At 38.8% G+C, this 14,358-nt stretch overlaps 1 protein-coding gene across 1 annotated transcript; it reads right to left on the bottom strand.

The window, feature by feature from the left end:
* Positions 1–12,483: 12,483 nt before the first annotated feature.
* On the bottom strand, positions 12,484–13,171 carry LOC148297529 (uncharacterized). Its single transcript, XM_088247433.1, has 2 exons — positions 12,916–13,171; positions 12,484–12,815 (listed from the first exon to the last, which is right to left on the bottom strand). Exons 1-2 carry the CDS (start codon positions 13,169–13,171, stop codon positions 12,484–12,486), a joined length of 588 nt encoding a protein of 195 aa, XP_088103559.1.
* Positions 13,172–14,358: the final 1,187 nt, after the last annotated feature.

Below are 14,358 nucleotides of genomic sequence, written 5' to 3'. Positions count from 1 at the left end.
AAAGTTGATCAAATTATTCCTATCACTAATTATTTACCTACCACACTAAAATTAATTTTGATTACTTTGGTGAGTGTGGTTGGCCTACCTAGTCACATTCATGATTATTCACTTAGTTGGAAAAATTATGATCACCACTTTGTATTATACAAATGCATGCTTTAACCCCACACCCTAGTGGATCAACTTTGAATCCATTATTAATTGTTGAATAGTTTTGGATATAGTTGCAATATATGATAAGTGTAACTATGCCTAAAAGGTTTCTACAATTACATTTACTATTGTAGTAAAATGTTTTCATTCCATGGTAAATTTATTTTATTTAAATATGGTTACCACTTGAATTAAACCCATATATATGTATGCAACCCAAGAGCATGTTTTTACATTGCTAGTTTAATTGTTTAAAGCGTTTAAATAATTAAAGGATGGTTATGGACTTAGACCAAACAATTGAGCTATGTGATTGGCCGCTTATTGGATATGTATTCGATTTTGATTGGCTATGTAATAATGAAATGGCTTTCATGCCTAATTTATTTTTATGCGCGCGTAATTAAAATGAATCACCATCCAAGACCATGATCCAACATGGTGGCTCGTGTTGGATCAACAAGAAAGTCCATAATCATCCTACAAGCCCAATGCAATTGGAATGTTCGGTAATGATGATAATTAATCAATTAGTAGTATCATGTATTTCCACTATCTCAAGCAAATGGTTTCTAAAACATTTAGTGGGAGTATTATGTGCTACTAATATATTGCAATGGGAACCATTTAATGAGATTAGATAGGTAATTTTAACAGGATTAAAACTGGATTAAAATGAGACCAATTTAACTACCCTCAAAGCAATATTAAGTTGATAAGCGAAATGGCACTTTGAATGCTATTTTGTGGCCTTCCACCGTGGTAGTCTCTTATTGGGTGGCACATTTACACCTTGTTGTACCTCAGTGAGGCAACATCCAGTACTTGTAACCATCCAAGGGAAGCCTATTACACATACTTGATGTAGTGCGGATAGATAACGAGTGTGGCCAACAAACTGTTAGGTTGAGGTCATACTTGAAACCCTATACCCACAAGCATGGTGGGAATAACTTAACTAAGACGAACGAAACCAACAAACTGTTAGGTTGAGGTCTAGTTCTCTAGAGGCCATAGTGATGGGTATTCACATTAATGATGTGATTGGATAAGAGTATCCTCTCATTAGTATCATAGCAATCCAACAAACTGTTAGGTTGAGGAAAACTATGTGAAAGTGAGACTCCCATCCCCACTAAGAGTTTCAACGGAAACTCTCGGATTTCAGGAGGGATATGAAATTTGCCAAAAATAGTGGGAGCTACCATCATGACTTAAAGACCCTAAGTCCTTGGTAGAAGATTAATCTAAATTAAAATCTATTTATTTTTTGCAGAATTTCAAATTAATCATCACAAACCCAATCTCAAATATACTTGACTCAAACGTCCAAGATAACACGAACTATCCGGTTTGATGCACAAACACCAACTTGTCCTATAATTGGATGAGATTAGTTGTGTATAAGAAAAACCCCACCACATACCCCTCTTGGTCTATATGCCATTGAGGAGGAGACAAAGGCTTATAAGAAGCATGTGTCAGATGACAACCGAGGTAAAAGTTACATGTTGGCATCCATGAAAAGGTGAAGCTACTCCTAGCTTACATTACCATATGTGAACTTGTTATGACAAGAATGGTAAGTGGGTTCCCGGTTAATCAACATGATCCCAAAGTAATATAATTACTTAAGATATTGGAAAATATGGATTTTTCTTTGATGTTGAAGTTCAACAAGATTCTTTCTTTCATCCCTATCATTAGTTAATCCCAATATGTTATGAACTATAATATGGGAAAGATGAATGATACCCTATATGAGCTACTCAATATAGCTATAGTAGCTTAAATGAATATCTCAAAAGATAAAGGGTTAAGAGGATAGTTGCAATTTTTAGAAGGGTTCTTCTTCTTCCGAATCCAAACAAAAGGTAAGGATAAAGGAAATAAGAAGAAAGATTTTCTAAAAACCCAAGAAAGGAAGAATACAAAAGAAAGACAAGGAACTGAAAAGTACTTGTTTTCACTGTGACAAGGATGGACATTGGAAGAGAAATTGCAAGAGATGCCTTGCAAGCCTCAAGAGAAAAACCTTCAGAAGGTCACTCTCTTGTTCTAAAATTAGTAATTACAGTTAAAGCTTCTAAACTGAATAGTTGATTCAGGAGCTAGTCAACATATATGCAATTGTGTGCATGGACTAGTGGGAGTAGAAGACTTGGAAAATGAGAAATGGTGCTAACCGTGGGAAATAGCACCAATGTAGCTGCCAATGCAATAGGCACCTAACATCTCAAATTACCATCCGAAGAGGACCTGAATTTGAAATAATTGGTATTTCATTTCTAGATGTGTAAAGAACTTAATATCCGTCTCTATATTTTAAGAGATGGATTTGATGTTTTGTTTGACAAAATGCTTTGTTCTATTTCACATATCAATCAAATCGTTGCTTATGCAATTTTGATTGATGGTCTCTTTTCATTTTAGAAATGAATGGTAGCATTAACTGTATATGGATAAAGATGCAACTAGACCTGAGAGGCCTAGAGATGTGGATACATCAACTAAATTGTGACACCTTAAACTTGGAGGCATTAGCCAAGATAGAATTCACCGGATGGCAAACGATGGAACCTTTTGGATCACTTGATCATGTTCCTATGCCTACTTGTGAATTTTGTCTACATGGAAAAATGACCAAGTCTCCTTTCACTAGTAAAGGAGAAAGAGTTACAGAACTGTTGGGATTAATTCACTAAGATGTTTGTGGATTTTTGTATACAAACACAGAGGGCGGTTATTCATACTTCATTACCTTTACCGATGATCATTCACGGTTAGGGTATTTATACTTAATGAAGCATAAATCTGAATTTTGAAAAGTTTCAGGAATTCAGAAATGAAGTTGAAAACCAAATAGGCAAGAGTATTAAAATCCTTAGATTCGATCGAGGATGTGAATACTTAAGCACAAAGTTTCTTGATTACCTTAAGGAACATGGCATCTTATCACGATGGACTCCACCAGGAATTCCACAACATAATGGAGTTTCTAAAATGAGTTTCATGAGCTGTACTGATTTACCTATATCCTTTTAGGGATATGCACTTGAAACTGCAATTCATTTGCTAAATAGTGTGCCTTCCAAATCCATTCCACAAACTCCATTTGAAATGTGATTTGGGAAGAAACCAAGTCTTGATTAGATCAAGATTTGGGGTTGTCCAGCATATGTCAAAAGGCAAGATGCGGATAAACTAAATGCAGTCCCAGATCCACAACCTGTTGTAACACAGACTCCACGTAGTTCAAGTAGGGTTAGCAGAATGCCTACAAGGTATTATGGTTTCCTTCTTGACAACAAAGGAGAGTTGAATCTCCTAAGTGATTGTAAGGATATCGAAGACCCTTCGAACTACAATGAGGTAATGTCAGACATTGACTCATAGAAATGGCTTGGAGCCATGAAATCCGAAATGGATTCTACGTATACCAACAAAGTCTAGACTCTAGTGATCCTCCTCATGGTATTGTACCAATAGGGAATAAATGGATCTTTAAGAGGAAGATAGGCTCAGATGGGATAGTAGAAACCTACAAAGCAAGGCTAGTAGCAAAGTTCTACAAGCAAAGAGAAGGGATTGACTATGAAGAAACCTTCTCTCCTGTCACTATGACAAAGTCTATTCGGATTTGGCTTGCAATAGCTGCATACCATGATTATGGGATTTGTCAAAATGGATGTGAAGGCGGCTTTTCTGAATGGCCACCTTCAGGAAGAACTATATATAGATCGACCTGAAGGCTTCATTTCTAAAGTTGATAAGCATAAGGTATGCAAGCTACATAGATCCATTTATGGGTTGATGCAAGGTTCTTGGAGTTGAAACATCCTATTTGATGAAGTTGTCAAATCGTTTGACTTCATACAAAACATGGATGACCAATGAGTGTACAAAAGGTCAGTGGGAGTTTAGTAGTATTCCTAGTGATGTATGTAGATGACATACTACTTATCGGAAACGATATAGGAATGATATCTTCTGTGAAGCTGTGACTCATTAAAATCATTCTTAACGAAAGATTTTAAAGAAGCATCTTACATACTTGAGATAAAGATTTATCTTGATAGATCTAAGAGAATGATTGGATCATCTCAATCCTTGTATGCTGATAAGATGCTAAGGAGATTTCATATGGAACAGTCTAAGAAAAGTTTACTTCCAGTATGACATGGACTTCACTTTTCTAAGAGCATGTGTCCAAAAACTCATTATGAGATACAGTAGATGAGTAAAAATCTCTTATGAATATGCAATAGGGATTCTCATATATGTCATATCATGTACAAGACATGATATTGGTTATACGAGTATAACTAGAAGATATAAATCAAGCCCATGATTGGATCAATTGGGAGCAGTCAAGTATGTTCTTAAATACTTAAGAAGGACTAAGGACATGTTCCTCATCTGGGAGGAACATCAGAGTAGCAAGTGGAAGCATTTATTGATTTATGATTTCAAATCCACCTAAGGGTACGTTTTCATTTTGAATGGACACGTAGTTAGTTGGAGAACAACTGAAGTTGATTACATTGTCGCTTTCGAAGCTACAATAAAATCTGTTTGGATAAAAGGTTCATTACCGAACTAAATATGGTTCTAACCATAATGTCACAAGTACCTTTACTGTGTGATGACAATGGGGCGATAGCTCAAGCCAAGGAACCTAGGTCTCATCAGAGATCCAAACACATAGAAAAATGTTACCATTAGATGGGGCATCTGCAAACAACGTAACAGATCCATGCACTAAGCCTATGTCACAGTCACAACTGGATAGACATACAGAGATAATGGGTATGAGATACATGGCTATGTGGCTCTAGTGCAAGTGGGAGATTGTTAGAAATGTGCCCTAAGAGCCAATACATTTGATGTAATCTCCTTAGAATACATTTCGTATATGATATATAAAGGGCAAACTTAATTTGTTATCTTTTACATCGTGTAAAGAAACAAATGTCCAGGGTATGCTAAATAAGAGATAAAGTAATCTAAAGAGGATTAGATTTAGGAGACCTTTAATCTCTAATTATAGCATCCCAAATGTTCCTAATCATAGGTTATCAAATGGGCATTGATAAACCGTCAAGATTAGCACATATTATGTATGCTCATTTGGGAGGATGGTTAGTCTCAAACCATTTGTGTAGTTGACACTAATACAAGTATGTGGGTGCTCATTAGTGAATGAGTACACTGAACGCGATCAACCGTAGTTCTCATATGGAGTATTTATCTACATGTCAAATGAGAACTCATAGTTGCAATAATGCAAATTAGTCCTTAGACCTGAGGCATCATGGTTGTCCTGTGATGCGTTATTGATCTTTGATAGCTCTTAAAGGCAAGCCGTAAAAGATTTGTCTTAAGTGTTGTTGGGATCTCTTAATTCATCATAGGGGCATATGAATGTACAATAAGGAATCTCTACTTTTGATAAAGAAGGAGAATGTTTCAAGATGTGATTCAGTAAATCTTTGGCCAAAGTATTTTGAGCTTGATTTAGAAAGTTGTTCTTAATCATGTTCTTTTGAATCACATGAGGTCATAAATCATATTAGGGGTTTGACATAATCAATCCGTACCCTAATAATATGATTTGAAACATTGTATAAGAGAAGGACCGTATTGCATTGCAATTCCAACTGAATAGGTTCTTCATCTATTCTGGTTAGCTTGGGTAGCCTTGATATATTGCTAGATGTCACTCTTGGCTTGTGGAAGTCCTAGGATTGATTGTGATCGATCCAAATAAAGGAAGAATTAAAAAGGGGTTTTAATTCCAGTTGGTTAGAAAGAGTTCTAATATTTTCCCACTGCCTTGCTAATTAGAACCTAATGGATCGCACACCTTAAATGGTTAACTTTGAGTAATACAAATGAGAATGAGGAAATCAATTTGATTGATTTGATGTGGATGATTTACTACGTGTAAAAACGTATTTGGGCCTCGGTAATAGTTAACGGGAAGCCCAAATGGTTGGGTATCAAACCCAAGGGCTTAAGACACCTAAAGATTATGGTTTAAGTGTCATAAGGCCCAATTTTGGAAGCCCAATGGGTTTTGGCCGAAAATGCTTAAGTAAGTATGTATGGGAATTGTTTCCATAAGCTCATTAACACAAAAACACAATCCAACATCAACCAAATAGGTTTGGGAGATCAAAGAGAGAAAAATGATAGTTTTCAAGAGTGAAACACTTTCATCTTTAAAAGTGGTTTAGATTGAAACCAATCTTGAGAATCTTGCACTAGCATCCAAGTATTCTCAAGATACTTCTTCTCATCTCAAGGTTCCATTGGTGTGGAGACTTAGAGGCCATATACTTTTGTGGCTCACATGGAGGAGAAAGATCAAGGAGCAAAGATCAAAGATCAAAGAGGAGATCAACAAAGAGGAAATCATCAAGAGAAGACCAAACACAAATTGGTTCATATAATTGCTTCAAGGGTAATTATATCTTATCATTTCTCTTGAATTTTCATTTATGAAAAACATATCAATGTTCATGGCTTAAGATACTTGGAAGAAGTTTTGTTTTTGAATTTAAACAACCACCTTAGACTTCCGCTGCGATTAATTTGATTAAATGCATGTTTAATATTCAAATGAACTTTGGAAAAATGTTTTGAAATTCCTACAACATTTTGGTAATTTATGGTTTAGGGTTTGTTTTCTTTGAGAAGCAACACCTAATTTTTTTTTTCTTTTTTCTTTTCATGGATTTGTGTCAATGCGGCAATGATATAGCTTGCACAACGGTCATATAATGACCGCGATTTAATACTTATGTGATGATAGTCTGCTATGTCGAAAAATGAATTTGAGACACTATGAAGGTCGTGACAAATTAGCTATTTAAAACACTGCAAGCAGAGCAGTACATGTTGAATAAATGATACAACTGTTGACCTTGAAAATATTAGTATAGTGACTGTATATCTTACCTAAAATGATTTCAAATCCTAGTATGTTGTTGTGGTAATAGATTGTGGAGAAGGAGAACTTAAGTATACATATGCATCAAGGTGACCATTGTATCCCTAGATTTGACAGAAAATATAACAGATTATGATGGCAAGACCAACGGTACTAGAAGAAGTGGAGTTGAGGAACTAGCAAAACCAATCGAGTTGGAGGGACCATCGCTCCCAAAAAGCCTTGTTAAAAAACTATGTATAAAATACTAGATTTTTGGCATGCGTGAGTTCATCTTTTTGTGTGCTTAACAACAACATTTTGGCAAAACCGTATTTTTCAAGGATTGAACCAAATCGTACACCACTACCATTATTAATTAGCGATTCTTTGCAAGCATGGTTGGGACAAGGAAGGAAAAAAGACAATTTAAGATGTTCCTATAGTTATTGGAGTAGCATTTCAGAAAATGAAAATGACCCAAAAAAAGATCAAAGATAAAAACGAAAGCAAAGGCAGTTATCAAACCATTAGCTTCTTTGGGAATGATTTTGGAGTAGCGAAAAGCACTTCTAAACAGGTAAAAGCGCTTCTATCTTTCAAAGTTGGTGTTTGGCAAAAATTGTAAAAGCGCTTTAGGTGAGATTCAAAAGCACTTGGAAAGGTTAAAAGCGCTTTATGACAACCAAAAGCGCTTCTAAAGACGTTTGGCAGAAAAGTTTAGAAGTACTTATGGGCCATCGAAGCGCAGTCTGGAGAAGCACCTGCCATGTGCTTCTTCAGGAAGCACTCCTAAGTGCTTTTTCAGGAAGCACTTCAATTTTTTATGAAATTTTCAACAACTTTATAATAAAAGCGCTTTCATTAGAAGCGCTTATGAGCATAAGTGCTTCCTAGAGAAGCAGTCCCAAACGAGTCCGAAGAAGCACTTGAGATGTGCTTATTCTTAAAAGCGTTGCAGGACAAAAACACAGGAAGCACTTGGCACCCTTTAATAAAACTTTTAAAATGTCGAGAGTGCCCCTATTTAATTATTTAAATGCCAAAATACCCTTTCTCTTTTTTGCTGTCTTTTTGGCTCATATTATAACCAAAAAACTATCACACGCCAAAACCCCAACAAATGCCAAAACACTCAAGGAAACCCTTAAGCTTCCACTCCATCTCTCTCATTTCTTCTCTCAATATTGAAGAGATTTGTTCTTTGATTTCTGATTTTATTTATGACAAAAACTATTGTGATTGATAGATATATGTGTGAACTAGATTATTTTCTTCTAAGGTAAGCCTTTCACTCTCTCTTTTGATGGTGAACCAGAATTTGATTGTTTCTTTTTGTTCAGTTGTTGTGAATATTATTTATTCTCATATTGCCCAATCATTGATATGTTAATTGCTGTGGTGATAGCCATAAGCGAATTTGTTCATAGCCAAAGCTGCCCACTCACACAATATGCCCTCATGTTTCAAACATATTTGGTTTAGTTTGAACTTCTACGGGTCGAGTTTCATGAACTTGCTTTTGCATCTTTTCCCTCCTATTTAGGTTTTATGAGTTCAGATTTGATCACAAAAAAAACTATGTAGTATGAACCTTTTTTTTTTCTTTCAATAATGAAACTATAATTGCATGCATGAATAACATAGTTGATAATTTTTTTTCTTGTTTTGCTCTAATAGCAAAATGTTTCTTGTCTCGTCACATAGTTGTTATTTATGTTTTGCAAGGCATGTGTAACTTGCTTAAGTTTTCATTTAATTTGTGTTCATTGTACAATGTCCTTAATAGAATAATGTCTAATAATATGGATAAGTCATCACAAGATGAATGTGGAGATGAAAGCAAGAAACAAGGAAGGGCTCATTGGGATGATGAGGCTCTTGATGCATTTATCAAAATTTGTGTTGTTGAGACAATAGCTGGAAATCGATCAGGTGACCATTTTAGTAAGAAAGGATGGGAAAATGTTGTAAGGAAATTTAGTGAGTTGACTCAAAGGACCTACTCTCAAATGCAACTCAAGAACAAATGGACTGAACTTAAGAAAGAATGGCAATTGTGGACATCATTGGTTGGAAAATAGACTGGTCTAGGATGTGATCCTGTGAAGAAAACCATCAGTGCTAGCAATGAATGGTGGGACAAAAAAAGTGAAGGGGAATTTCTTGTCATACAATTGAGTTATATTTCTTCGACTTGAAGCTAATATACATAGTATTGTAAGAACTTAGTCTTTTAAGTTGATATTATTGTAGGAGAATCCTGAAGCATCAAAATTTCAAACATGTTGATTAAAACATGTTGATCAATTATATATTTTATTTAGGGATATTTGTGGGAGTGATTTTCGTCCCCAAGAATGTTCGTCTAAAGATTCCGCCTTTCGCTTCTCTTTCTCCCTGCAAAACAATACGGAGTAAAAGATCACACCCGGGCGTGTTGGCCAAAGACCCTTCGATGCTTAAGTTAGGTCAAATGTTTGTAGGAAAAACAATAGCTAACAAAGGGTACGGAGATTTGTGTGTGAGAGAGAAAGAGTGTGGCGGCTAGGGTTTGTTAGAAAGGATTTTTGCAGAGTTTCAGACAAAAGTTTAGAATCACCTCAACCCTTGGTGTAGCCATGTATTTATAGGAGCCTCGGAGGCTAGGGTTTCAAAAGAATAATTCCACAGATGGAAATGAATTATTCTTCCCCAATTTGGAGAGATTGATTTAATTAGGATTTGATTAATCAAATCCCTAATTAGGGTAAGAATCAAATAATTCCCAAATTGACTGGCTTAACTATTTGACCTAAGATCCATAGATATTTTGCTTCTACAAATGCCCCTTAGCTTCTGCATGGCTCGTGGTGGCATGGAGGAGGTGTGAATTAATTGTTGGGTTGTCCAGCTGAAACTAGGCTTCCTTCTGTGACTTGGGCTTCTGAGTGGAGAAGGTCTTTGACTTGCTAATTTTTTGAAATTGGGTTCCCAGTGGGAATGGGCTTGAGATTCCTTGTAGGTCAAGGAACTCAGTTGCTTTAAATATGAGGCTGCTCCTTACTTCTTTTCAAATTGCAAGAAACACTTCCCATATTTTTAGAGAGAGAGAGTTCTTGGCAGATTGCTTCGCTTGTCAAGGAGAAGAGTGCATCCCAAGCTAGACTAAATTGTGACTTCCAATATATTTTTTTTCTTTGATTTTTTTTTTGGCAGCAAGGAGAAGAGGTGCAGCCTGGTGGCTAAGGCTTGCGGAGAGCCTGGAAGGCAGCAGGGGTTGGTGATGCACGCCTGGGTCCAATTGGAGGTGAAGGTTTGCTAAATGAGACATGCGGCACATGCCAAGCTAGAGATGCGCAGCTTGGGCCTCATGTGTTGGAGCTGGTGGATGGGCCAGGCGGATTGGCTCTGTAGCTAGCGTGCGCTGGAGTGGGTCGCATCGTGGGCCTATGCGCTGGGCTGGAGTTGGCAGGCGTGCTGGGCTTCTCCTGCAGCTTGGGCTACTCCAAGGTGGACCTTTTTTTTTCCTTTTTGTTTTTGTTTTTTTGGTTCTTGTTGTTTTTTTTTTGTTGGGCCACGAACATGAATTTTATTTGTTATTTTTGCAGCGGCTCAGCGACCATGTCTTCTATGGGGAGAAGCCGATCAACGAACTCGCAAGTGCCCTTGTACCTGTGGGGTGGTTCCCAAGTACACAAAGAGAGGTTTGTGCCAAATCTACACCGTGTCACCACCGAGGCCTAGTTCAAAACATGGCGTGCCACTTTTGACTCTGCCATACGGAAGGACGTGCATGTCAAGTTGGCGAAGCTCTCATCCGACGGTGTACCTCGTGCGGATCCGAACAATCCAAGCGCCAGAATTATCACGTTCCGTCCTTTCTACTTTTCGCTGGGCTTCACATTTTTGCTATCAAAGTTTTTCAGGGAGGTGTTCTGTGCCATGGAGTGTGCCCTGAGCCAGTTTACTCCGAATGTTTATCGGGCAATCATCTGCTTTGAAAATCTGAGCCGCTTTTTCAAGTTGGATCTGACTGTGCAGGAATTCTTCTACTTCTTCGAGGTGAGACACTGCGAGAAGTATTCTCAAGTTCGCGTGAGCGGCAGATGGGAAAGGTAGGTTGGCGATGGTCCGCTCGTTTCTCTCACCTACTGTGATGGTAAGTTGCACTCCTTTGATCTGTTACAGTCATTATAGAATTCTTTGTTGTGTATCTGATTGACTTTCGTCTTCTACTTGTAGAGAATGCCATCTGCAAGAAGCTCGGTCTCGACCCAAACATGACCAAGGTTCAGCAAGCTCTCAAGATCCCTGTCCATTTTTATGATGGAAGCTAGTTGCTAAACGGCGTCGGACCTAAATGATCTGCCAGCTGAGCGGGAGAAGTCCTCGACCGAGCTTCCTATGAAGAGGAAGTGGTCGCTTTGCTATGAAATTTTCAGTTGTTTTTCAATCTTCAATTTGCATTGCACCTTGTAAGCGTATGCCAGGGGAGATAGCTCTTGTAAAATACTCCATTGAAAAGATTGCACTCGAAAGTAACTTGTCTTGAATGGAGGTAAGGCTCGTCACCTGCATGTGTATGTCCATGGAACATAACGCTCGAAAAATGCTCCATTGAAAAGCTTGTACTAGAAAGTAATGGGGGTAAGGCTTGTCGCATGTATATGTATGTCCTTGGGACATAACGCTCAAAATATGCTCCATTGAAAAGCTTATACCCGAAAGCAACTTGTCCTCAATGGAGGTAAGACTCGTGGCCTGTATGTGTATGCCTGTGGGACATAACGCTCAAAAAATGCTCTGTTGAGGAAGCTTGTACTCGAAAGCAACTTGTCTTCAACGGAGGTAAGGCTTGTCGCCTGTATGTGTATGTCCGTGGGACATAACGCTCGAAAATTGCTTTGTTAAAGAAGCTTGTACTCGAAAGCAACTTGTCTTCAATGAAGGTAAGGCTCGTCGCTTGTATGTGTATGTCCGTGGGACATAACGCTCGAAAAATACTCTGTTTAAGAAGCTTGTACTCAAAAGTAACTCGTCTTCAATTGTGGTAAGGCTCATTGCATGTATGTGTATGTCTGTGGGACACAACGCTCGAAAACATACTCTATTGAAAAGCTTGTACTTGTATTGATGTTGGTGTGGTTACATCGCTTTATTGAATAAAAGAAATGAACAACATGGATAACATCGAAAGAAGCTTGTCTTCAATGGAAGTGAGGAAGGCTCTTCGCCTGCTAGGAGCCCAACTGGTAAGTGGGGAGCTTCATGGATAGTACCTTCGAAGGTGGTGGGCATTCCATTGTCTCAGGTAGGCTGATCATGTAGGGGTTTTCCCAGTTGGGCTTCATCCTCTTTGACCCTTGCCTTGGTACTGTGATAAAAAAAATTATGAGCACAAGGTCTCTTGGTTAAAATAGTCTAATCTTGGCCTTCTTATTGTAGTAAGATGTCAGCTGCTGTTGGTAGGCTATAACTCGAATAATGGCCTTCTCCATTTCTTTTTCGAGCAGATTAAGGTTGACTTTCATGCTCATGGAAGGAACTGTGATGTGTGGGGGGATGATTGCTTCTGTCCCATAGGACAGGGAAAATGGTGTCTCGCCGGTCGATCTCCTTTTGGTTGTGCGATAAGCACATAGGACTCTTGGCAACTTGTCGACCCATTTTCCTTCTGCGCCTTCTAATCTTTTCTTCAAGCAGTCCAGCATGATCTTGTTGGATGCCTCTGCTGGGCCATTACCTTGCGGATATATGGGAGTTGACAGGTGCTGTCTGATACCATACTTCGCAAAGAATGCGGTGATCTGCCTGCCTACGAACTGTGTACCATTGTCGGTTACTATCGACTGCGGGCAACCGAATAAATCTTTCGACGTCAGCTTCCTTGGTAAATGATAAAGCCTCAGCCTCAATCCATTTGGTGAAGTAATCAATGGCGACAATCATCATCTCCTTCTTGGCAGGTGTGACGACATAGGTCTCACCAAGTCCATGCCCACTGCATGAACAACCAGGGAATGTTTTGTGGATGGTATACTTCGGCTGGCAGGCTAGGGATTGGCGTATAACGTTGGCATCGATCACATCTTCGAGCATTGGCGCATGGTAGACCAGAAATAGCCTATGATGAGAGTCTTCTAGACAAGCAATCTACCCCCAGCGTGATTCCCACATTCACCGTCATGTATTTTGTAGAGCACCTCGAGCGTTTGCGGGTAAGATGAGGTCGGGAGTATGATCTGCGAACAAGCATGTTGTTTCTCATGTAGTATCTCACAGTTTTCTGTTTGATTTTTCTGGCCACTGATTTGTCTTTGGGCAAGTTTTTGTGCACTAGGTAGTTAATGATGGGATCTTGCCACTAATTTTTCGTCGATCTGCATCAAGTCCTGCTGCTTTGCCTCTTCTATGCTTGGTTAGTCAAGGTGCTCGACCGGGATGGAGAGTTTGAATTGGGTACCCAAATCTAATCCTAGGCTTACCAATGCGTCTACGTGGGAGTTCTCTGCTCGGGGCACTTGTTGGATGGTGAAGGTAGGAAATGCCTTTAACAGCTCTTGGACTTTGTCAAGGTACAAGATCATTCTTGGGTGCTTCATCATGTATTCTCCTGAGGTTTGATTCGTGATCCGCTAGGAATCTAAGTAGATGGCCAGCTTCTTGATTGATAGCGCCTTTGCCAAGCGCAAGCCAGCGAGCAATGCCTCGTACTCTACCTCATTATATAAGGTCGGGAAGCCAAGTGTGATAGCTTGCTCCAGCAAGGTTCCATACAGGGCGATGATGACGACGTCTAAGTCCAACTGCCACATGTCTCTGGGTTGGTCAGGTTCGAGGGAGGAGGTCCTATCTGCTATCGAACTTTCCTTCTTTTCATTAACCAGCTTCTCTTCTTCGGCCAATGGGGTAAATTCTGTGACAAAGTTTGCTAAAGCTTGGGCTTTTATTGCAGTCTTTGGCCTGTAGAGGAGATCGTATTGGTTTAGCTCTATAGCCCACTTCCTGAGTCATTGAGAAGAGTCAGGGCTGTGAAGAATTGATCTCAAACTAAAGTCGGTCATGACGATGACCCGGTGAGCTTGGTAGTAGGGTCGCAGCTTTCCCGCGAAAACTACAATGGCCAAAATGAGCTTCTCCAATTTCAGGTATCGAGTCTCTGCATCGAGGAGAGCTTTTGATGAGTAGAATATTGCTAGCTACACGAACAATCCTGAGCTTTTGACGTGTAGAATACTGCTATCTTCTCATATAAGAGCTGAGCTAATAGCCAAGTTGAACACTAC

This window comes from Prunus avium, chromosome 1 (genome assembly GCF_965620075.1).
Source record: "Prunus avium chromosome 1, drPruAviu1.hap1.1, whole genome shotgun sequence".
Classification (NCBI taxonomy): domain Eukaryota; kingdom Viridiplantae; phylum Streptophyta; class Magnoliopsida; order Rosales; family Rosaceae; genus Prunus; species Prunus avium.
Note: the sequence above shows the minus strand (reverse complement) of the source record. Positions and strands in the feature narration are given on the sequence as shown.